We start from the raw sequence: 26,328 nt of genomic DNA, 5'->3' as shown, positions 1-26,328 counted from the left end.
AATCCCCAATGAGGAAATTTCCACTATGCTTGCTAATTACTCTTTCAATGGCAAAATTCCAAAGAAGTTGGGCGACCTGTATACCTACTATTCCTTGTTCTATTAAGAATAATTATGTTAAAACTGCTCTATGTGACTTGGGAGCCGGTGTTAGTGTTATGCCTTTTTCTCTTTATAAGAGACTTTACTTAGATAAGTTGATACCTACTGATATATCTTTGCAAATGGCTGATAAATCTACTGCTATTCCTGTTGGTATATGTGAGAATGTTCCTGTTCAAGTTACTACTAACTGCTTAATATTAACTGATTTTGTTGTGTTGGAAATGCCTGAAGATGATAATATGTCTATTATTCTTGGGAGACCTTTTCTTAACACCGCAGGGGCTGTTATTGATTGCAATAAAGGAAAGGTTACTTTCAATGTTGATGATAGGGAGCATACCATTTATTTTCCTAAGAAGATTGAGAAAGCGTGTGGAGTTAATACTATTTCTAATGTGAGAACTATCAAAGTGGGAACTATTGATTGTCCTATATATGAGCCTAAGGAAGAATATCAAACTCTTGTGATTGGATCCATATCAATACAATTCAAGGTAACATGATTGATTTGAGGTTTATTTCTTCTTATGCTATGAAAAAGTTATTTGGTGACAAGACTTGATCAACCTTGTTAACGGATACTTTTTATATGCATAGAGGAGGTAAACAACATATCTTTCTTCCTCCACTTGCTCTAGTTGCTGTAGCACTTTTAATTTGCAAAGTTCCTTAGTTATTTGAAGATTTCGAAATTTTTCCCGGCCGTAATAATAAACTAAATACCCGTAAATGTGCGTTTTTCAAAGTTTTCAAAAATTCACAAAAATTATACCGTTGGTCCTATTTTTCGACGAGGCACTGGGAACACCGAGAGGATGACCTGTGGGGCACCAGAGGGCGCTGCACCACAGGCCGGCGCGGCCAAGGAGGTGGCCGCGCCACCATGTGGTGTGGGCCCCCCTCTGCCCCACTTTGTCATCTCTTTCGCCCAGAACAGTCTCTCTCCCGAAAAAACTCGTACCAAGTTCCTCTCACTCGCGTTTTTGCTCCAGAGCTCCGGATTTTTCGATCTCTTTGCTCAGCCCAGATTTCTGTCTGAAATTTGGCACATTTGCTCTTCGGTATGTGACTCCTCCACCCATCCAAGTAGAATTTCGTTTGGTTGAGTATATCTTGAATATTTTGCTGCTGTAGGTAACATGTTTAGTGAGCTTGCATGCTTGTTCTAAGTGGTAGAAACTAGTTTTGATGCATGATTAGTACTCTAGCAAGTTCCTATGGTAGTTTCCCTCAATTATATGTCACCAAATCAAATTTCTATATTGGTTGTTGAAATTTCAGAAAATGGAGTGGAATAGATATCACTTGAACCAGCAAGAATTGGAAGTCCAACAAGTTATGATAGTCAATCGTGAAGAGGGAGTTTACCCCTCTTACTACCCGTGCGCGGATTTCATGAGAAGCGCGGGGATATTTGAAGATGTTCAAACTCTAATTTCTCGTGCAGGGCTGAGTGACTTTGTTGAAGGAGAGCCAAGACAATATGTGAAATTAACTATGTCTTTTGTGCAGGACTTCAAGTTCAATTGGTCGCGATCTAACCCCACGGTCCAAGTATAAAATTTACAATAAAGTCACAACTTGCCATTTAGTGCTTTCTGCAAGAATTAGAGTACCGCAATGGGGATCATGTGAGAAGATAAAGGGATCGCCGCAAGAACTCTCGGATCTCTACAAGATGATTTGCGATGGAAGGAGTTTCTCAGGTGAAAGTGGTAAAATCACTAGTATTCAACTCCCGGCTATCCGCTACTTTGCCTATTTTATTACCAAGTGCGTTCTCGCTAAAAGGATTGGTGGTAAACTTTCTATCCCGGATTTGGCTTTTCTAGCTGCAGCACTGCAAAATAGTAGGTCTTATAATTTGGGGGCATTAATAGCTTATAGACTTTCTACTAACCGTGAGAAAGGTGGAATTTGTGGAGGTCTCATCGCCTCTCGTTTACTAGCTTTTCATAATGTAGAACCTCATCATTTTGATATTCCGTTCCCCATAGAAAAACTTGACATAGCCTCTATGATTAAACATGAATTTATTTCAGATTCCTCCAACTTGGGTAACCTGTATTATAAGATAATATTTTATAAGAAAGTTTGGAGAATAACTAAGAAAACTGAGAAACTAGTAAGATTGCTGCGCATTGCCTGTCTAACCTTGATTCCAGGGGAGATTGGTCGGTTACAGAAGGTGCACTGGATGCACACATAGAGAGAGGAGGCCATCATACAAGAGACGACATAGAGGTCGAGGAGCACCTCGACTCATCATCCGATGCAGCAAGTTCCTCACATCAACATGGTGGATATGCGGAGCCTCCACGCTTTTCTTCTGCACAGGAGCTTTACTATGACTACTCCATGGACTACCCACCGGCGAGGAACAACGACCCTCATTGGGGTTGAACTCCACTTAGGCCAAAAGCCTAAGCTTGGGGGGAGGTATACCGGCATCACTCATTCTTTGCATATTATGGTTGCTGGATACTCGCACATACTTGTTTTGTTCGTTTGAGTGGTTTTCTAATGAGAGGAAGATGATATTTGAGGAAATGCTGCCTGAAAACAGATTCTGGAACGTTACTGTAAAAATCGTCAAAAATAGCCAGAGCGTCATTTTGAGCTGAAAATTTTTGTGTAGGTTCCCCAGGTTGTTATCTAACTTTCATTAGTTGAACACTTTTCGATCTGAGCAACGTAAGATTTTTGTTAAAATCGATTTCTGTACTGCTGTCAGGTTTTGGCAGATTTCTGCCATCTCACTTTTCTGTGTTTCTTTTAGTTTGCTATTTCTTGTTTTCGCTTTGTTTCCTTCCCAAAACACAAAAAGACCAAAAATATTTCTGTTATTTCTCTTCACCATTTGTTTGCTTTAGTTTCTTGCATTTGTTTCACTTTATTTGCTATTGCTAGTTTGCTATAAGAAAACCCAAAAAGATTTTGCTTTGTTTGTTTGTTTCCTCTTGTTCTTATTTGCAATTTGAAAACACCAAAAATATTTGCTGTTCTTCTCTGGTTTGTAAAGTTCTTTATGAGTTCAATGGTCTTCGGTGGCTGGAGCGTGGTTTTCATTTCATATTATCCAAGCTGCACAAGTGAAAAGGCAATAATGACGATCTACGACAATCTGATTGTGGTGAGAGGCTGGTATGAACTCTATTTGTTTTCATTTTTGTACATATACTCATCCATGTGAGCATGCTTAGTTGGTTCATGTGAGGTATATGTTATTTGAGAAAGTCTAGTAGTTCATGATCTCTCATGTTTAGCTCCAATTTATTAATATGAGTAGCATGTCATGTATGTTTGTTTGCATTGTTTTATTCATAAGTAAGTATGGCATTGTGGTATCCTCCTCTGAATAATTCATTTATATCGACTTGGCACATGCTCACGCATGCATATGACTGAACAAAAAGTCAATTAAGCCTCGATGATTTATATTGCTTCAGAGTTCTTGTATCACTTTTATGCCTCCGTTAATTTATTTTGCCGCAAGCATGATTATGACAGTTACTGCTCTCTTGATTTGTCGCTCCCTAGTCTATTGCTAGCCTTCACTTGTACTGAGCGGGAACGCTGCTCGTGCTTCCAAACACATGAAAACTGAGTTATTCCAGAGTGTCCACCATAAATACCTATGCATGGCATTTCAAACCATTCCAAGTAAATTCTCATGCGCTACCTTTAAAACCTTCAAAATGCTTCTCAATTTGTGTTTATGTTTCATAGCTCATGAGGAAGTATGTGGTGTTTAGCTTTCAACCTTGTCATTTACTTTTGACGGACTCTCATATGGACTAGTGGCACATCCGCTTATCCAATAATTTTGCAAAAAGAGCCGGCAATGGGATTCCCAGTCCCGAATTAATTAACTTAAATAGACACTCCTCCATGGTTTGTGATTGTTGGACGGCACCGAAGGACTCGGTTAGCCATGGCTTGTGTAAGCAAAGGTTGGGGGGAGTGTCATCATCATAATAAAACCAAAATAAAAAGGCACTCCTTCATGGTATGAGATTGTTGGCAGGCACCCGAGGATTCGGTTAGCCATGGTTTGCGAAAGAAAGGTTGGAAGGGGTGCCAAATAAATATACAATAATTCATGGAAGCCGCTCTTGAAAGTCCGGTTGGCGAGGTAGTTAGTGTACCCATTACCATTCGTTGACAACAACAAACACCTCTCAAAATAATTTTACTCCTGTCTTTATAAAAATGAAAAGCTCTAGCGCATGTTAATCCCTGCTTCCCTCTGCGAAGGGTCAATCTTTTACTTTTATGTTGTGTCTCCATTATTTCTTTGAGCACTATCTTGAGAGCACAACTGTCATTCTTAGTACAATATGCTTGTCTCAAAATATGATTGATTGTGGTATAACTTTGATGCATTTATCTTTTGACAATCACTACTTCTAGTCTTTCTATGAACTCCAGAGGTGCCCGGGCATTTATGTTTTGCCAATCAAATACAGGCAAGCGAGATACCACTTTATCATACTCTCTTATGAACATTGCAATCTTGCTTATATACATGATTCATGATGCTTCTTATTAATTGTTGGTACCTCTCCATGATTGACATAGCTGTTAGATGATCTTATTTGCATATATCTCATTATGAACTGCTCGAGTATTAGCCATAGCATGAGAATATATACATCATATGAGCAAATGTGTTCGTGAAAGTTCTTTTATCGCTCAGTTGTTAACTGAATTGCTTGAGGACAAGCAATAAGCTAAGCTTGGGGGGAGTTGATACGTCCAAAACGTATCTACTTTCCCGAACACTTTTGCTATTGTTTTGCCTCTAATTTGTGTATTTTGGATACAACTAACACGGACTAACGCTGTTTTCAGCAGAACTGCTCTGGTGTCTCGTTTTTGTGCAGAAATCCAACTTTCGGGAAAATCCTCGGAATTTATGCAGAAGGCCCTATTTTCCCAGAATAATGACGGAGCCAGAAGGACAATTGAAGTGGAGGCCCGAGGGCCCCACACCATAGGGCGGCGCGGCCCAGGGGGGGCCCGCGCGGCCCTGTGGTGTGGCCCCCTCGGCCGGCCTCCGACGCCCTCCTTCGGACTATTTATCGGCCTCGACCTAAAAATGCACGGAGAGAAGTCGAAGTCGCCAGAAACCCTCCAGAACGCCGCCACATCGCGAAACTCCGTCGCGGGAGCCGAAGTCTCCGTTTCCGGCACTCCGCCGGGACGGGGAATTGGAGGAGATCATCACCGCCATCACCGCCAACGCCTCTACATCAACCAGCCATGTTTCCCCCATCCATGTGTGAGTAATTCCCCCGCTGTAGGCCGAAGGGGATGGTAGGGATTGGATGAGATTGGTCATGTAATAGCATAAGATTGTTAGGGCATAGTGCCTAGTGTCCGTAATTGGTACTTTGATGATATTGTTGCAACTTGTTATGCTTAATGCTTGTCACTAGGGCCCGAGTGCCATGATCTCAGATCTGAACATGTTATTGTTTCATCATGATATTCATTGTTTATGGTCTTACCTATAAGTTGTATACACATGTCGCTGTCCGGAACCGATGGCCCCGAAGTGACAGAAATCGGGACAACCGGAGGGAATGGTAGCGATGTGAGGATCACATGTGTTCACGGAGTGTTAATGCTTTGCTCCGGTACTCTATTAAAAGGAGTACCTTAATATCCAGTAGTTTCCCTTGAGGCCCGGCTGCCACCGGCTGGTAGGACAAAAGATGTTGTGCAAGTTTCTCATTGCGAGCACGCACGACTATATATGGAACACATGCCTATTGATTGCTTTGTACTTGGACACCGTTTTATTATTATCTGCAAATGCCCTGCTATGATTGTTACATGAGTTTCTCTCATCCATGCAACGCCCGTCATCCGTCCCCGTGCCTACAGTATTTTAATCCTGCTGTTTACTAAAATCACTACTGCTGTCTCTCGTTACTCGCTATCGTTATTTCACTACTGCTACTGCTATAAACCTGTTACTACTGATAAACCCTTGCGAGCAAGTCTGTTTCCAGGTGCAACTGAATTGACAACTCCGTTGTTAAGGCTTCCAAGTGTTCTTTGTCTCCCCTTGTGTCGAATCAATAAATTGGGTTTTACTTCCCTCGAAGACTGTTGCGATCCCCTATACTTGTGGGTCATCACTGCCTTACATGATTGAGATTCATATGATGATGCTTGTAATCTAGATGTCGTTATGCTAGTCAAGTGAATTTTACTTATGTGATCTCCGGAGACTCCTTGTCCCACGTGTGTAAAGGTGACAGTGTGTGCACCGTGTGGGTCTCTTAGGCTATATTTCACAGAATACTTATTCACTGTTATGAATGGCATAGTGAAGTGCTTATTTATATCCCTTTATGATTGCAATGTGTTTTGTATCACAATTTATCTATGTGCTACTCTAGCAATGTTATTAAAGTAGTTTTATTCCTCCTACACGGTGTAATGGTGACAGTGTGTGCATCCGTGTTAGTACTTGGTTTATGCTATGATCATGATCTCTTGTAGATTGCGAAGTTAACTATTGCTATGATAGTATTGATGTGATCTATTCCTCCTTTCTTAGCATGAAGGTGACAGTGTGCATGCTACGTTAGTACTTGGTTTAGTCGTATTGATCTATCTTACACTCTAAGGTTACTTAAATATGAACATTGAATTGTGGAGCTTATTAACTCCGGCATTGAGGGTTCGTGTAATCCTACGCAATGTGTTCATCATCCAACAAGAGTGTAGAGTATGCATTTATCTATTCTGTTATGTGATCAATGTTGAGAGTGTCCACTAGTGAAAGTCTAATCCCTAGGCCTTGTTCCTAAATACTGCTATCGCTGCTTGTTTACTGTTTTACTGTGTTACTACTGCTGCAATACTACCACCATCGACTACACGCCAGCAAGCTATTTTCTGGCACCGTTGCTACTGCTCATATATATTCATACCACCTGTATTTCACTATCTCTTCGCCGAACTAGTGCACCTATTAGGTGTGTTGGGGACACAAGAGACTTCTTGCTTTGTGGTTGCAGGGTTGCATGAGAGGGATATCTTTGACCTCTTCCTCCCTGAGTTCGATAAACCTTGGGTGATCCACTTAAGGGAAAACTTGCTGCTGTTCTACAAACCTCTGCTCTTGGAGGCCCAACACTGTCTACAGGAAAAGGAGGGGGAAGTAGACATCAAGCTATTTTCTGGCGCCGTTGCCGGGGAGGAAAGGTAAAAGGTACTCACACTCCGGATCTCGGCTACTAAGCTATTTTCCGGCGCATTGTAAGTACTCAAAGCTATTTCCTTTAGATCCTGCAATTGCATATTTTTGTTTCTTGTTTACACTAGTAAGGCATAATGGACAACAATGAGCTTTTTACTCTATTTCCTGATTTAAGACATGGATGGTTTGATCCGAAAATTAAAAAACCCATGGAACATATTAATATGAACACTTTGAATACCATTGTTGCTAATGATATGGAAAATTCTAAGCTTGGGGAAGCTGGTTTTGATGAGCATGATCTTTTTAGTCCACCAAGCATTGAGGAGAAAATTTTCTTTGATGATACTTTGCCTCCTATTTATGATAATTATAATGATAGTAGTCTTTTGTTACCGCCTGTTATGGAGGATAAATTTGATTATGATTACAATATGCCTCCTATATTTGATAGCTACTTTGTTGAATTTGCTCCCACTACAACTAATAAAATTGATTATGCTTATGTGGAGAGTAATAATTTTATGCATGAGACTCATGATAAGAATGCTTTATGTGATAGTTATATTGTTGAGTTTGCTCATGACACTACTGAAAGTTATTATGAGAGAGGAAAATATGGTTGTAGAAATTTTCATGTTACTAAAATGCCGCTCTATGTGCTTAAATTTTTGAAGCTATACTTGTTTTATCTTCCTAATCTTGTCACTTTGCTCTTCATGAATTTATTTGTGTACAAGATTCCTTTTCATAGGAAGCATGTTAGACTTAAGTGTGTTTTGAATTTGCCTCTTGATGCTCTCTTTTGCTTCAAATACAATTTCTTGCGAGTGCATCATTAAAACTGCTGAGCCCATCTTAATGGCTATAAAGAAAGAACTTCTTGGGAGATAACCCATGTGTTATTTTGCTACAGTACTTTGTTTTATATTTGTGTCTTGGAAGTTTTTTACTACTGTAGCAACCTCTCCTTATCTTAGTTTTGTGTTTTGTTGTGCCAAGTGAAGCCTCTAATCGAAGGTTGATACTAGATTTGGATTTCTGCGCAGAAACAGATTTCTATCTGTCACGAATCTGGGATGTTTTCTCTGTATAAAAATCAGAAAAATATGTCAATTTACGTGCGTGTTCCTCAGATATGTACGCAACTTTCATTAGTTTTGAGTTTTCTGATCTGAGCAACGGAAGTATTTATTAAAAATTCGTCTTTACGGACTGTTCTGTTTTGACAGATTCTGCCTTTTATTTCGCATTGCTTCTTTCGCTGTGTTGGGTGGATTTCTTTGTTCCATTACCTTCCAGTAGCTTTGAGCAATGTCCAGAAGTGTTAAGAATGATTGTGTCACCTCTGAACATGTGAGTTTTTGATTATGTACTAACCCCTCTAATGAAGTTTATGAGAAGTTTGGTGTGAAGGAAGTTTTCAAGGGTCAAGAGAGGAGGATGATATACTATGATCAAGAAGAGTGAAAGCTCTAAGCTTGGGAATGCCCCGGTGGTTCACCCCTGCATATTCTAAGAAGACTCAAGCGTCTAAGCTTGGGGATGCCCAAGGCATCCCCTTCTTCATCGACAAATTATCAGGTTCCTTCTCTTGAAACTATATTTTTATTCGGTCACATCTTATGTGCTTTACTTGGAGCGTCTGTATGCTTTTATTTTTGTTTGTGTTTGAATAAATTGGATTACATCATGCTTGTGTGGGAGAGAGACACGCTCCGCTGTTGCATATGAACACATGTGTTCTTAGCTTTTAGTATTCATGGCGAAGTTTCTTCTTCGTTAAATTATTATATGGTTGGAATTGGAAAATGATACATGTAGTAATTGCTATAAATGTCTTGGATAATGTGATACTTGGCAATTGTTGTGCTCATATTTAAGCTCTTGCATCATATACTTTGCACCTATTAATGAAGAAATACATAGAGCATGCTAAAATTTGGTTTGCATATTTGGTCTCTCTAAGGTCTAGATAATATCTAGTATTGAGTTTGAACAACAAGGAAGACGGTGTAGAGTCTTATAATGTTTACAATATGTCTTTTATGTGAGTTTTGCTGCACCGGTTCATCCTTGTGTTTGTTTCAAATAACCTTGCTAGCCTAAACCTTGTATCGAGAGGGAATACTTCTCATGCATCCAAAATACTTGAGCCAACCACTATGCCATTTGTGTCCACCATACCTACCTACTACATGGTATTTCTCCGCCATTCCAAAGTAAATTGCTTGAGTGCTATCTTTAAACAATTCAAAATTTATCACCTCTGATTTGTGTCAATGTTTTATAGCTCATGAGGAAGTATGTGGTGTTTATCTTTCAATCTTGTTGGGCAACTTTCACCAATGGACTAGTGGCTTCATCCGCTTATCCAATAATTTTGCAAAAAGAGCTGGCAATGGGATTCCCAGTCCCAAATTAATTAACAAAAATAGACACTCCTCCATGGTATGTGATTGTTGGACGGCACCCGAAGGATTCGGTTAGCCATGGCTTGTGTAAGCAAAGGTTGGGAGGAGTGTCATCATAATAAAACTAAAATAAAAAGGCACTCCTTCATGGTATGAGATTGTTGGCAGGCACCCGAGGATTCGGTTAGCCATGGTTTGTGAAAGAAAGGTTGGAAGGAGTGCCATCCAAAATAAAATAAAATGGGAGCCGCTCTTTGAAGGTTTGTCTGGCAAGGGGGTTAGAGTACCCGCTACCATTCGTTGACAACAACATACACCTCTCAAAACTTTATTTTTATGCTCTCTTTATGTTTTCAAAATAAAAGCTCTAGCATAAATATAGCAATCGATGCTTTTCCTCTTTGAAGGACCATTCTTTTACTTTCATTGTTGAGTCAGTTCACCTATTTCTCTCCACCTCAAGAAGCAAACACTTGTGTGAACTGTGCATTGATTCCTACATATTTGCATATTGCACTTATTATATTACTCTATGTTGACAATATCCATGAGATATACATGTTACAAGTTGAAAGCAACCGCTGAAACTTAATCTTCCTTTGTGTTGCTTCAATACCTTTACTTTGATTTATTGCTTTATGAGTTAACTCTTATGCAAGACTTATTGATGCTTGTCTTTAAGTACTATTCATGAAAAGTCTTTGCTTTATGATTCAGTTGTTTACTCATGTCATTACCATTGTCTTGGATTGCTGCATTCATTACATATGCTTTACAAATAGTATGATCAAGGTTATGATGGCATGTCACTCCAGAAATTATCTTTTTTATCGTTTTACCTGCTCGGGACGAGCAGAACTAAGCTTGGGGATGCTGATACGTCTGCGACGTATCGATAATTTCTTGTGTTCCATGCCACATTATTGATGTTATCTACATGTTTTATGCACACTTTATGTCATATTCGTGCATTTTCTGGAACTAACCTATTAACAAGATGCCGAAGTGCCGATTCTGTTTCTGCTGTTTTTGGTTTCAGAAATCCTAGTAAAGAAATATTCTCGGAATTGGACGAAATCAACGCCCAGGTTCCTATTTTACCCGGAAGCATCCAGAACACACGAGAACCGCCAGAGAGGGGGCACAGGCCCACCAAACCCTAGGCCGGCGCGGCCAGGGGGGGCCCGCGCCACCCTATGGTGTGGGCACCCCTTCGACCCTCTGGCGCCGCCTCTTCGCCTATTTAAAGCCTCCGTCGCGAAAACCCTGATACGTTGGACGAAACCCACAGAAACCTTCCAGAGCCGCCGCCATCGCGAAGCCAAGATCTGGGGGACAGGAGTCTCTGTTCCGGCACGCCGCCGGAACGGGGAAGTGCCCCCGGAAGGCTTCTCCATCGACACCGCTGCCATCTCCACCGCCATCTTCATCACCGCTGCTGCTCCCATGAGGAGGGAGTAGTTCTCCATCGAGGCTCGGGGCTTTACCGGTAGCTATGTGGTTCATCTCTCCCCTATGTACTTCAATACAATAATCTCATGAGCTGCCTTACATGATTGAGATTCATATGATGATGCTTGTAATCTAGATGTCGTTATGCTAGTCAAGTGAATTTTACTTATGTGATCTCCGGAGACTCCTTGTCCCACGTGTGTAAAGGTGACAGTGTGTGCACCGTGTGGGTCTCTTAGGCTATATTTCACAGAATACTTATTCACTGTTATGAATGGCATAGTGAAGTGCTTATTTATATCCCTTTATGATTGCAATGTGTTTTGTATCACAATTTATCTATGTGCTACTCTAGCAATGTTATTAAAGTAGTTTTATTCCTCCTACACGGTGTAATGGTGACAGTGTGTGCATCCGTGTTAGTACTTGGTTTATGCTATGATCATGATCTCTTGTAGATTGCGAAGTTAACTATTGCTATGATAGTATTGATGTGATCTATTCCTCCTTTCTTAGCATGAAGGTGACAGTGTGCATGCTACGTTAGTACTTGGTTTAGTCGTATTGATCTATCTTACACTCTAAGGTTACTTAAATATGAACATTGAATTGTGGAGCTTGTTAACTCCGGCATTGAGGGTTCGTGTAATCCTACGCAATGTGTTCATCATCCAACAAGAGTGTAGAGTATGCATTTATCTATTCTGTTATGTGATCAATGTTGAGAGTGTCCACTAGTGAAAGTCTAATCCCTAGGCCTTGTTCCTAAATACTGCTATCGCTGCTTGTTTACTGTTTTACTGTATTACTACTGCTGCAATACTACCACCATCGACTACACGCCAGCAGGCTATTTTCTGGCACCGTTGCTACTGCTCATATATATTCATACCACCTGTATTTCACTATCTCTTCGCCGAACTAGTGCACCTATTAGGTGTGTTGGGGACACAAGAGACTTCTTGCTTTGTGGTTGCAGGGTTGCATGAGAGGGATATCTTTGACCTCTTCCTCCCTGAGTTCGATAAACCTTGGGTGATCCACTTAAGGGAAAACTTGCTGCTGTTCTACAAACCTCTGCTCTTGGAGGCCCAACACTGTCTACAGGAAAAGGAGGGGGAAGTAGACATCAATCACCGACAAAACCCAGTGTTGACCCTCAAGTGTGGCCTCAATGAGAACTTTGCCAACCTTCGCTCTTTTCTTTAGTTTCAGGTGCCATTCCCTCATTCCTGTAGACACGGCCGACCCTCATCTTGGAAGTAAATCAGAAAAAGGCCGACACCAAGAATGCCACCTCCACCGATCTCTAGGCCAACGGTAACAACATCTCTCCATTGGCCGGTGGCAAGCACGGTCCCTCCTCTAGCTCCGGGGGAGGGTGTGGACACGGCTCATTCTCCAACAACAACCGCAGTGGTGACGGTTGTGGATGTGTTGGCGGCCGATGCGGACACGGACGAAGCCATGACATCAACAATATATGGTAGTTCAATCCATGGACTGATGCCCCCATCCGCGCTCATCTCATGCAACAGCGGACGACTCCCATGACATGGCCGTCACAACCCTCCTTGTGAAAGCCCCGCCAATGGCAAGTTCCGGCACCATGTCTTCTAGCTCCGCGTGAGTCCTTAGCTCCCCAGGCATACCACGTGCATGGCAACACCACCAACATGCTGCCCTTGACACCTTCCTCAAGTTCAACGGTTGATCCAGCTCTCCTCGCATCATCCAACAATAAGCAACTCCCTAGCACACATGTATGGTACATGGACTCCGGCGCATCCGCTCATGGTAAATTCTCTCTAATCCCCTATTCTTCCTCTCGGTGCATCATTATTGGAAACAATGCAACTATTCCCATTACACACATTGGTTCATATGCTCTCCCCAACACATCTATTCCTCTTCATGTATGTAATATTCTCATTGCTTCACAAATTATCAAACCTTGGTTTCTGCACGCTAATTCACTACTGAAAACTCTTGTTCCATCGAATTTGATCCTTACGGTTTTTCTGTGAAGGACCTTCTCACTGGGACTGTGATTCTTCGATGCAATAGTTCTGGTCCACTCCCACTTCATCAGCCTTCCATGAAGCTCACACCATCAGGTCATCTCCAAATATTTGTCATCGTCATCATGGTCATCCTGACGCATACACCATCGCGTCTTCATCAACTCCAACATATTCCATCCAACAAAGTCAGCAGTAGTTTATGCAAATGCTTGTCAATTAGTAAAATATATTGGGCTGCCTTTGTTCCTTCACAATACTACTCGTCCTTGTGAGTGCATACATTGTGATCTATGGACTTATCCTGTACCCACCACAGTCATCAATCCTCCTCCCATCACACTATATCATCCCCAACCACACTCGCCATCTTATGCCGCCGCGATAGAAAATCTGTCAGTTCTCTCTGCCGCAGTAGAAACCATTGCAAACCTATGTCGCGCCAGCCAATCCTGTTGTGGCAGACAAATCCCTTGACTTCTCTGTGGCCCAGCCAACTCTGCTGCGTCTCCACTTCTCCTTGACCCACCTACTCTTGCAACACTTGCATCTTCCTCACCCACCTCGTCATTCAACTCTTCAGCTATCACTACAAGAAAAGTTCTGATAGACAACGTCTCAAAATCGTCCGCTAAGGGGTATTTTTCGTCGCCTATGGGCCTAACCCGACGATATGGGTTCTGTTGTGGAAACTGCGTCAGGCAAAGTCCTACGACGATTTTTTCGGTCCGTCGCGCTTGGGCACCCTTCCGCCACGGAAAATCGGACCGTTGCCCAAGTGTTTCCGGGAGCCCGTTGACTACTGACATCATGCAAACTGACACGTGGCAGACGCCGTTAACTGGCAGTTAACGGCGTTAACCGGCTGAAACCCCGTGGTAGATGGTAGGCCCACACGAGGCCTGCCACGTCTTAAGCGGGCCGGCCCATTAAGTTTGCGGGCCGGGCTAGCTGACTTAGTTTGACCGGTCAACTATATAGCTGGGCTGGTCCATTAGTTACGTGGGCCGGGCCTAACCTCTAAGGTTGACTGGTCAAAACTTTAATGGGCCGGCCCACTAAGTATGTGGGCCGGGCTGAATGCACTCGTTTGACCGGTCAACAGGCAAAAGGGCCGGCCCACAAGACATGTGGGACCCACTTTCCTGTTACCGGGCCGGCCCATTTAACAAGTGGGGTCCACCTTAAAGCAAGTGGGCCGGCCCAAGAAGTTATTGGGCCGGCCCAATTAGCATGAGGGTCCCACTTTCCTGCTATCGGGTCGGCCCATTTAGTACGTGGGGTCCATATTTGATCAAATGGGCTGGCCCAACAAGCCAGTGGGCCGGGCCAAAAGCACAGGTGGGTCCCACTTCCCTGTTAAAGGGCCAGCCCATTTAGTGTGTGGGGTCCACCATATAGCAAGTGGGCCGGCCCAACAAGATAGTGGGCCGGGCCAAAAACACAGGTGGGTCCCACTTTCCAGTTAAAGGGCTGGCCCATTTAGTATGTGGGGTCCACCATATAGCAAGTGGGCCGGCCCAACAAGATAGTGGGCCGTGCCAAAAGTACAGGTGGGTCCCACTTTTCTGTTAAAGACAAAAAAACAAGGAGATTCAACATATAAGTTTGTTTATATAAAAATAAAGATTTAATTATCCGTTTGAAATAGCTCAGAGCGCAATACACTGTTTATTGTCTGCAAAATAATCAAGATATCATATGTTTCTTGTACGGGAAGGCTGACATCGGGGGCCCATGAGCCAGCAGCGTCGTCAACGTTTTAAAGGCGGCAGGGGATGGAAAGAAAAAATAAACCAAAAATCTGTTGGTAAAAAATCCAAGAAAAGAAACATTTTCGTTCTGAGAGGATGACATGCGGGACCCATGAGGCAACAGATCCTCGCCGTTTATTGTTCATAGAGGTTGACTTGTGGGACCAGTGAGCCAGCAGCGTCCTCAACGTTTTAAAGGCTGCAGGTGATCGAAAGAAAAAATAAGCCAAAAATCGTTTGGTCAACAAAATCCAAGAAAATAAACATTTACCGTTCTGAGAGGATGACATGCGGGACCCATGAGGCAGCAGCATCCTCAACGATTCCAAGGCGGCAGGGGAAATATCCAGAAATTAATTAGGGGTTCAAAATAAATCCATCAAAGGAAACTTTTATTGTTCATAGAGGATGACATGTGGGACCGACCGCCAACAAACGTCCTCATCGTTTCGTAGGGGGCAGGAGATCAAAAGAACAAGGGAAATAGGAATAAAATAGTGGTCAAAAATAACTCCAAGAAAGCAAACTTTTATTGTTCGTAGAGGATGACATGCGGGACCCATGAGCCAGCAGCTTACTCAACGTTTCAAAGGCGGCATGAGATCGAAAGAAAAAGGCAAGTGATAAAATATCAGGAGCCAAAGATAATCCAAGAAAAGAAACTTTATTGTACATAGAGGATGACATGCGGGTCCCATGAGTCAGCAGCTTACCCAACGTTTCCAAGGCGGCAGGGGATCAAAAGAAAAAGGAAATAGCCAAAAATCAGAGGGTGAAAAAAAATAAAGAAAATAAACTTTTATAGCACATAGAGGATGACATGCGGGTCCCATGAGCCAGCAGGTTCCTCAACATTTCAAACGTGGCATGAGATCGAAAGAAAAAGGCAAGTGACCAAATATCAGGAGCCAAAAATAATCCAAGAAAAGAAACTTTATTGTACATAGAGGATGACATGCGGGTCCCATGAGTCAGCAGCTTACCCAACGTTTCCAAGGCGGCAGGGGATCAAAAGAAAAAGGAAATAGCCAAAAATCAGAAGGTGAAAAAAATCCAAGAAAATAAACTTTTATAGCACATAGAGGATGACATGCGGGCCCCATGAGCCAGCAGGTTCCTCAACGTTTCAAACGTGGCATGAGATCGAAAGAAAAAGGCAAGTGACCAAATATGAGGAGCCAAAAATAATTCAAGAAAAGAAAGTTTTATAGTACATAGAGGATGACATGCGGGTCCCATTTAGCAGCAGCGGTATCACCGTTTGAGAGGCGGCAGGGGATCGAAAGAAAAAGGCAAGTGACCAAATATGAGGAGCCAAAAATAATTCAAGAAAAGAAAGTTTTATAGTACATAGAGGATGACATGCGGGTCCCATTTAGCAGCAGCGGTCTCACCGTTTGAGAGGCGGCAGGGGATCGAAAGAAAAAGGTAAGTGACCAAATATGAGGTGCCAAAAATAATTCAAGAAAAGAAAGTTTTATAGTACATAGAGGATGACATGCGGGTCCCATTTAGCAGCAGCGGTATCACCGTTTGAGGGGCGGCAGGGGATCGAAAGAAAAAGGCAAGTGACCAAATTTGAGGTACCAAAAAAAACTCCAAGAAAAGAAAGTTGATTGCACATAGAGGATGACATGCGGGTCCCATTTAGCAGCAGCGGTCTCAACGTTTCCAAGGCGGCAAGGGATCAAAAGAAAAAGGAAGTAGCCAGAAATCAGGGGGTCAAAAAATCCAATAATAGAAAGAATTTTGGTTCATAGAGGATGACATGCGGGACCCATGATCCTGCATCGTAAACGGCTCGATCGGAGAGCGTTGAACGAGATGGCGCGATCGAGAAAAAAAACAATGCCAGAGAGGCTGCCATCTGGGCCCTACATCCCTCGGCGGTGCGGATTTGCGTTGACTCGGCCGGCGAACCCGAGAATTCGAGATGCACCACGTCCCGGGACACCATACGCCACGTTTTGGCCGTTTTCGTCGGGCCAGGTGGCCCCAAAAACGAGAAAAAAAACGTTTTGACATGCACAACGGAGAGACCAAAAATCGTCGGCCATGGTACACCAGCAACCACGGCGCGACTTCAACTTCGTCGGCCATGGCAACTTTTCTTGTAGTGTATTCCGCCACCGCCACAACCACCTCCTATTAATTGTACACACTGTACTACATGCAAACTTCCAGGCCCTCCTAATTGCCTCAATCTTTTGTCCATAGTTTCTTCTCACGTTTCACACAACTATGTTCTTGCTCTCTATCATCCATTGTGGCGCCAAGCAATGCAAGAGGAATACGATGCTCTTCTCAGCAATGACACTTGGACTCTTGTTCTTGCCCCTCCAGGTGCCAATATTATGGGTGGAAAATTGATTTTTCATCACAAATTTCACTTCAACGGTTCACTTTCTAGTCAAAAATTTCGTTGGGTGGTTTGAGGCTTTACTCAGCAAACATGTGTTGATTTTAATGAAATCTTTAGTCATGTTGCTAAACATACTACCATTCATGTCGTTCTTTCTCTTCTATTTCTCAAAGCTAGCCCATCCATCGATTCGATGTTAAAAATGCCTTCTTACACATGGCCACCTTGATGAGGAAGTTTACAGTCAGCAACCCTTTGGTTTTGTTGACACTTGTTTTCCCACTCATGGTCGCCGTCTCCAAAAATCTGTTTATGGCCTTAAACAAGCTCCTCATGCATGGTTTCAAATGAAGTACCTTGGTCTTTGCTTTTCCTGCACACGCCTAAGGAAGATCTCCTTACAAGAACTAGAAGATAGAGTGGCCGAAACCTTGTCCCATGGCTTGGTAGACACGTAAAATTTGACCGCTGGAACGGTGCTTGTCAAAGAGGTAGTGCTAACTAGCATTGCTATTTACTACATCACCGTGCTAAAAGTGCCAATAGAAGTCCTTTTGAAGATTGATAGCATTAGATAGGCCTTCCTATGTTTGGCTTGTGAGAAGGTCATCGGAGGAAAGTGCAAAGTCAATTGGGAACATGTGTGCAAGCCGAATGGCCACATATATCTTGGAATCTTCAACCTATTAAAATTTGCCTTGGCTCTGCGGTTAAGATGGTTATGGAATTAATGGCCAGATGATACTAAACCTTGGGTGGGGATTGGGAATCCCTACATTCCAAAATATCGTGATCTCTTTGTGGTGGCCTCTTTTTGGATTCCGCTTGGCTAAGTGGGATGCAGCCAAAGGATATTGCTTCGAAATCAAAAGATTGCAAGGAAAAGGAAAAGGAGTGCACGCCAATAAAAACATTGGATACTGAGTATTGGGTGTCACATATTTGCACCTAGGAGGGCCTTTGATTGACCATATTGCACAATTTGACAAGATATGAGAGATGCTTCCAGGAGTTCACATTGACCATGACACCCCAGATTCGATTGCATGGAAGTGTGGCAAAGATGGGAATTATTCGGTATACAATATGCAATTCTTGGGTCACACTATCTCTCCAATGCCTTCAACGGTTTGGAAGCCATGGGCACCTCCCAAGTGCAATATATTCACACGGTTTATTCTCCAAAATCGTGTTTGGACGATGGATAGACTTCATAGGCGAGGCTGCGAGGGTGGCCAAATTGCGGCCATTGTAGGCTTTGCAACCAAGTACAAGAATCATCCGCTCATATCATGTTCCAATGCCGATACTATCAACATATTTGGGCAAATTTGAAAGCATGGTGTGGGTTCATTGACATGCAACCGCAACAATGGATTGTGATTCTCACCGTGAAAGATTGGTGGAGAGAGGTTATCCAAAGAAAAAAAAAGGGGGACAATCGTGAAAGGCAATGAGATTTCTTGCGATGCTTGTCTCGTGAGAAATCTAAAATGAGAGGAATGATTGTCTTTATGAACTAATCATCAACTGCCAACATGCTCTTGGTGAAGATAAAAGAGGAGGTGGCTATGTGGAGCATAGCCCGGGCCCGGACAAAATTATGCCACGAGGTCTTGCCCTTGTACTAATGCATGCTTGGTACTCCCAAAACTTATTCCTAATAATAATTTTAATAATAAATCAATAAAAACAACAAATGTTTTGCCTCATTTTTTAAAATAAAACTTTGTGGTAGTAGAGTACACTAGCAGTAGGTAGTACATGCCCTGGATAAATTAGGTGCAGTTTATTTTAGTTGTATACTCTTGTCCGCCGTATAATGGCAGAGGAGTTGATTGCACGCAATCGAGTCTAGGTTGCACGAAACTGAGGTTAACACGTTCCAAATACAGAACAAATACTGTGCACTACGTACGGAGAATTGAGGCCAAAGTTAACTAGCAGGATGCATGATGCAGGTGAGGCTGCCACGACTCGTAGATAGATGATGAAACTTGAACCACCAAATCGTCTCACGGAAGTGCGTGTTGTCTGTTGTGTTGAGCGCTCGGCCATTGGAACAACAGGAGGATTGTGATTGGACGACCAGCCGCCTCATCAAACTAGCATTACTCCCTCTGTCCTATATCTTGGCTTTGGTTCGTCACCAGTTTACAAATTTGACCAAACCGTATTACTTGATACTAATAGATTAATAGATGTACGTAAACATATTTTAGTTGTAGTCTCGTATCTATCTTAGCATCAAATAATATGGATCTGCCTATAAAATTAATACTTCCTCCGATCCATATTAATTGCACTATGAAAGATCTATTCTTTACCGTGTACCAAATAAACACGGCAAAGAGGACCCGGAACACGAAAATGGCTTTGTAATGTGTCGACACATGGCAATAATTGTAACAGTTCTAATTGTGTGTGTTTTCAAAATGTATCTATATATATTTTAGTTCTAGGAACATCATACTAGTGCCAAGTAATATGAATCCGAGCGGGTATAGAAATGTATGAAGCAAAATGATATCTTTTACGGGGTATTTTCAATCATTATATTTTGATATATCTCGGTGATGAAAGTTGCACGTCAAAGATCGTGTAAAATAAAGTGTGTTTTACATTTTTAAAACGTAAATGATATTTTACAGCAACTCAATTTGGATTCTTACGTACAGTTTAATTTCTCCCATTCCGAGAAGCTTCTCCGGTGATTCTTTCTGCTTATTATTCCAAAATACCAAACCTAACAACCACGTGAAGTACAATCGATTCTATTCAAGCTAATCCGTTTTGTAGTGATAACACTGATAAGGCGACAACGTTTCTTCAAAATAAAATATGGTGGTAGTCACATTAGCGCCGGCATCTCAGATTAAAATACTTAGGATCGTGCGAGTGAGTGATTAGGCTATGCGCAACCTGTCCGCCATTAGATTATTGTTAGATCTTGATAATCGAGCCGTTACTTACCACATGAGACCAAGTAGTGATGGACGGTATAATTAGGTAACATTGCCCACACTAGATAGGTTTGATTCTCATGAAAGTAATGTGCAACTTTAGATCCTGATATATGCTTTACATGTACAGTTGTAAGGTTGATAATATGCAACTAAAAAGTAACTAATTTCAAGCTTCAAGTGAAAAAAATATAGTAAAATCATAACTTTCTAATGAAGGAAAAATACTAATATCAAGATGACCCCTTTTCGCAAAAAAGCCTCTCCAATTACATAATATCAAGAGCTAGTTCAAACACGAAGAATGAAACAAAAACAATGGCACACAACAGCGGACACGAACAATTATCGTAATCCTTGGCAACACACAAATAGCGTGAGAGTTTCTTCGAAAAGGGATGATGTGGAAGAGCCGTTACAGCTGTAGCTAACCACCGATGGCCAGACTAAGGGTTTCATCCCAAGTGCAAATTCGAGTAAGATCCAAGCAAGACATTCAACAAAGAAATGAGGTTTAAACACCACATTGCCATATAGGAGTACAATCAATGAAGACCACACCCGTGATTTTCGCACCCGTCGTAAGAATTGGTACGTGTCCCATTTCAACTTGGTGATTCAGGTTAACTCTGCAACATCTCTATTTGGGCCGAAAGCCATGCCGGTGACATCATCACGGATCCTCCTAGCGGCATCATGCGTCGGTAAATCTTTAACTTAGATTTAAAAATATAGAAGTCACATAAATCTAAAATTGCATAAAAACGTTTTTTCAACTCTAAATTTTACAGTGTGTAACTGGAAAATCACTATTTCTTAGGTGCCTAAGAAATACCAACTGAAAAAGAGTAAATGCAGTAGGACACAATGCATGACCTTTTCTTTTCGCAAAATACAAGGCACATAATAGTTTTTTTTTTGGCGAAACACAATACAATCGTTCATATTTTTGTTATTGAAACATTATCACATCATCATCAAGCATGTATTTAGGTGGCCATTCATATCAAATTTATCGAGAGAAAAAAAGGAAAACCAGAAGTAAACGCAAAAGCCATCTTCCGTATGATCCAAATCCATTTCGATAGGAAAGCTATCATGGTAAGCCGACCGTTAGTTCCAAACCCACTCTCAACATAAAAGGAGCTCGAAAGAAAAGATGCCAAAAGTCGAAGACGCGACGCAACACCTAGCCCAGCCTCCGATCGCTAGCTCGGCGAAGCAACACTTTGCCTCCTCCAGCTCCAGGTTACCCTCCGTTGGCCACTTCCCACGGTACGGGACAAGAAACCGGCCGGCTGCCGGCATGCCTCACCAGGTCACGCTTCCCGACGAGGAGGCGCCGTCCCCGCGACCATCCGCCGCCGGCTGCTACAACTTCCTCCGCGCCGCCTCCACCCGCCACGGCCACGGCGGGTACCGCCGCCTGCACTCCGCGGCCGCCGCGTCGGTCGTGAGGGTGGAGGTCGGGACGACGGCGAAGGCGAGGAGCGTGTTCCACGTGGAGCCAGCGGTGCTGGAGGCCGAGCCGGTGCGCCGGCTGCTGGCTGCCGCGGGGCGTAGGATCCCCGGAGGCGCGGTGGCTGTGGCCGTGGACGCGCTGCTGTTCGAGCACCTGCTGTGGCTGGCCACGACCACCAACGGGTGGCTGGACGGCGGTGACTCGGCCGCCGATGACCTGTCGGAGATCGTCGAGTTCTACTCCGAGGAAGAGGACGACGATGACCACCAGGTTCAGCACCACCGTCACGGGCTCAAGCGCTAACTAGCTATGAAGCTTCTTCAAAGCAAATTCGGTTCGTCTAGTGATTATCTTCCTGCTCGTACGTGTACACCATGGTATGTATACTCCGCATAGCAATTCATCTACTGCAGTGCTGGCTAATTAAGCTTTCATGGATGAGCTACTACTTGTATCAAGGAATCAAAGCGGAAGCAGGATGATGTATAGTCTGAAGACAGTAGAGCGTGATCAATCATCAACTAATAAGATTATCATGAAGTTATAAATCCTCCGATGACTGAAGAAACCTTTAATTTTTTACGATGAAGAACACCTAGCCATGTTGGTTTTGTATGTGGTACCAGCAGGAGATTCTATTGTTACCAGATTAGCGCTTCTGGTGTTGCCGTACAAATGCAGCACCTGCGCTCATGGGTGCACGCGACGGATTTCTGAGCACGCCTCTCCGGCGACGGATTGAGACCGGACATGCCACCTACCTCGAGGCGTAACCTGAGCTGCTGATCGGTACCCTGTAGGTCGCAACTCAGTGTCGATGAGACAATGATCAATGCGGAAGGCAACATACGAAATGCCAAAACTTTCCACTACTCAAACGCATTATCCAGCCGACCAGCCGGCGGCCGGGAAGGCCAGCACAACCGGGTAGGTGAGGTGTATCTGTAACTCAGCCGGCTGGACAGCAGTTTTTTTTTTCTCGGCCAGAATTTCTGAAATTTAGGCGGCGGAAACCGATAATCTCGTTACCCCTGAAAATAATTGATACCAACCAAAATATTTCAGCTACATTTGAATTTGAACTCTAGTATTTGGTCAAATAAGGGACGTATGACGTAACACACATAAACTTTGGTGTGGCGTGGTGCCGTGGTGCCGTGGTGTGCTGTTGAATCCGAAAGGTCGTGAGTTCAACTCCATGTAGTCGCAAAAGATTTATTTGTTATATTGTACAGAAGCTGTACGTCTGATTTACACTAAAAATTTCTTCGTTTTTTGCTTGAAATTTTTGAATTTCAAATTTTGTTTGAATAATGTCGAACGAAAAAATTCCCAGATAGCCGAGATTTCGCGGTAACAGGTTCTTCCGGGACCTCCGGTAAAAAGCTGTCACCGAGAAAAAAAACCTTGCTGGATGGTCCATCTTGGTGTCAATGCCCCGAAGACGGAGAAAACACATTCTACGCAGGAAAACCGTTCCAGCTATTCTTGAATATCTTCCTTCAAAAAGATTTCCGCTTGCTCAGAGCATGACGAAAAGAAGACTATCATTCACAGGCACTTCAAAAAAATCGTTTAAAGCCCCCTCCCCCACCACCACCACCGCCACGAACTTTTATTGGGCAACAATTCCATCTTCGCAATGTGATCTTTCGAGTCTTAGTTAGGTGTTCACGGAGAAAGAGGTTAAAGCGACGATGGACAATACCGTTGGTGACAAGGCCTTGGGTCTAGATGGCTATACGGGTGCTTTCTTCAAAGCTTGTTGGAGCACAATCAAAACGAATGTAATGGCGGTCATCAACCAATTCTCAAAGCTTGCATACCAATAACCTTCATTAATTGGCTAAATTCCGCAAACATTGCTCTCATTTCGAAGAAAGAAGGTGTCGAAGAGGTCACGGATTACCGCCCAATAAGCCTCATACACACCATTGCAAAACTAATCTCCAAGATGATGGCTATTAGGCTTGCGCCATTCATGCATGTGCTTGTCTGTACCACCCAAACGCCTTCATAAAAAGGAGAATTTTTTACGACAATTTCCTTTATGTTAGAAATTTGGCGAGGAAGTTGCACAAGTCAAGAACGCCATACAACATGCAATTCTTAGGATTCAGTTAGATGGGATTACTTGATGGACTTGCTACAACACTTGGGCTTCCCAAGTAAATATTGGGATTGGATTTCGGCTATTCTAACCTCCTCATCCTCAAGAGTGCTTCTAAATGGCATTGCGGGAGAATCCCATAAAGCATGGAAGAGGTCTTAGGCAAGGGGGCCCGCTATCTCCGCTTCTCTTTGTTCTAGCCATTGACCCCGTACATCACATCTTTTGCAAGGCAACCGATCAAGGACACCTACATAGGTTGAGAGGGAGGGACCCCACGATTCACACCTCTCTCTATGTGGATGATGCCGCCATATTCAGTGTGCCCAACAAACATGACATCCATTATCTATCCTCCACCATGCAGCAATTTGGAGATGTCACCGGTCTAGTCACAAATTTCACAAAAAGCCAAGTGGCGGCCATTAGATGTGCGGGTATTGATCTTAAGCATGTTCTACAATCTTTCCCGGCTAGCCGTACAAACTTCCCAATGAAGAACCTTGGCTTTCCGCTTTTGGTGGCAAGGTTAAAGAGAATTCACTTCCAATCGCTCGAAGATAAGGTGTACACCAAGCTTGTGCCATGGACTAGGAAACATGTAACCATGGACGGAGGTGCCACCCTTGTGAAGTCTGTTCTCACTAGCATTGCCATCTATTTCATCACCATGGTCAACATTCCGATGGAGGTTCTCATGATAATTGATAGCATTAGGAGAGCCTTTCTTTGGGTGGCTTGTGACAAAGTCACCGGGGGGAAATGCAAAATAAGCTAGGAAACAGTTTGCAAACCAAAAGGGTTTGGTGGCCTTGGGATCGTCAACTTCACAAATTTTGTATCCGCACTTCGAATGAGATGGCTATGGCATGAATGGAATGATGAGAAAAAACCTTGGGTGGGCCTTGGGAACCCATGCACCACGCAAGATAAGGAAATCTTCGCCGCAGCTACAAAGGTGACCACTGGGAATGGAAAGAAGGCACATTTTTTGGAGGCTCCTTGTTAGATGAAGGTGGCCTAAAAATATTGCTCCCCTTATTTCTAAAGGCCCGCAAAGGAGGAAATGCTCCGATAGCAAGGTTTTGGAAAACAAATATTTGGTCACTCAAATCAAAATGCAAGATGAGCTCTCCATTGAGCACATTGTGCAATTCATGAACCTTTGGGAGTTGATAAGCTTCTTGCAAATGAATCCTAATACCCCAGATTCAATCTCATGAAAGCTCACCATTAGTGGATGCTATTCGTCGAAGTCGGCATACAACATGCAATTCTTTTGTCATCCAAATTCTTCCATGCCATCCTTAGTTTGAAGGCCATGGGCTCGCCCGAAATGCAAACTATTTGCTTGGTTGTTCATCCAAAATAACGGCGGATAGGCTTGAGAAAGGAGGGTGGCAAAATTGTGGGCGATGCAAGCTTTGCAATCAAGTACAAGAATCTGCGTCTCACATTCTTTTCAAATGTCGCTTCACCATCTGCGTGTGGACAATTGTGAAGAATTGGCTTGGGCTACATGATGTTGATCCAAGTATGTGGCATATTAGACGCTCCCGTAAAGGAGTGGCGGATTGAGGAGATCCACAAGCATACACAATGAAGAAAGGCTATGTCATCTCTTGCCATGTTGATGTCTTGGGAAATTTGGAAGGAATGGAATACTCGCGCCTTCCGGAATAGCGCATCCACCGCAACATGGTTGTCGCAAAAATCAAAGAAGAAGTGGCAATGTGGAGCTTGGCAGGGGCAAAAGTGTTGAGTATTGTAATGCCGTGAGAGTAAGTTTTTCTTTTGGCTTGGCCCGGGGGTTAAGCTTGGGTTTGTAAAACTTCTTAAAAACTTCGCCTTAATCAATAAAAATGGCTAATATTTTGCCTTGTTTTTTTATTTAAGAAACCAGACGAACGAGGTCGTTGGTTCACCTCCATCCACACTTCCACTCATGTTAGCTACGCACACGCTCACCTCTACACTAACGACGCACATGATGGCTCAACTACACGTTTCTGACGACGACGGCCAACACAGAAAAGACTCCCTTCTTTCCCGGGGAAACACAGAAACAGTCCCTTTCTTCTTTTGCTGACGATCACAGAAACAGTCTGACATGCAAAATGAATGGGACTCCTGATCCGCATACGGGGTTGCTCTTGATTTCGTCCGCTATGTTGAGATATCAAAGGTTGGCATTTTCATAGTTCCGACTTCCGAGTAGTAGCCTTAGCTGCTACTACCAAAAGCCAGATAATGCCGCTAACATACCATAAACTCATAAAGAAATAACTGGATATGTTTCTTTACTTCTGTATTCCTAGAGACATACAAAAGACCGGATCTGAATTCTGGTACAACAGAGTTCAAACCCCAGGTTTGACATCTGTGTGTCTCATAGGCGGAATATTCATTCAGTGGGAGGCGACATTCCCGTCGACAGCGAGGCGCCTATGGTGACTTCGTCAATTT

At 43.0% G+C, this 26,328-nt stretch overlaps 1 protein-coding gene across 1 annotated transcript; it reads left to right on the top strand.

Moving 5' to 3' along the window:
* Positions 1-21,460: 21,460 nt before the first annotated feature.
* LOC127329922 (uncharacterized) lies at positions 21,461-22,228 on the top strand. Its single transcript, XM_051356324.2, has one exon. The coding sequence runs from the start codon at positions 21,597-21,599 to the stop codon at positions 22,053-22,055; it is 459 nt and encodes a 152-aa protein (XP_051212284.2). The 5' UTR covers positions 21,461-21,596; the 3' UTR covers positions 22,056-22,228.
* Positions 22,229-26,328: the final 4,100 nt, after the last annotated feature.

Source organism: Lolium perenne, chromosome 2 (assembly GCF_019359855.2).
Source record: "Lolium perenne isolate Kyuss_39 chromosome 2, Kyuss_2.0, whole genome shotgun sequence".
NCBI lineage: Eukaryota > Viridiplantae > Streptophyta > Magnoliopsida > Poales > Poaceae > Lolium > Lolium perenne.
This window is presented reverse-complemented; position numbering and strand designations above follow the sequence as displayed.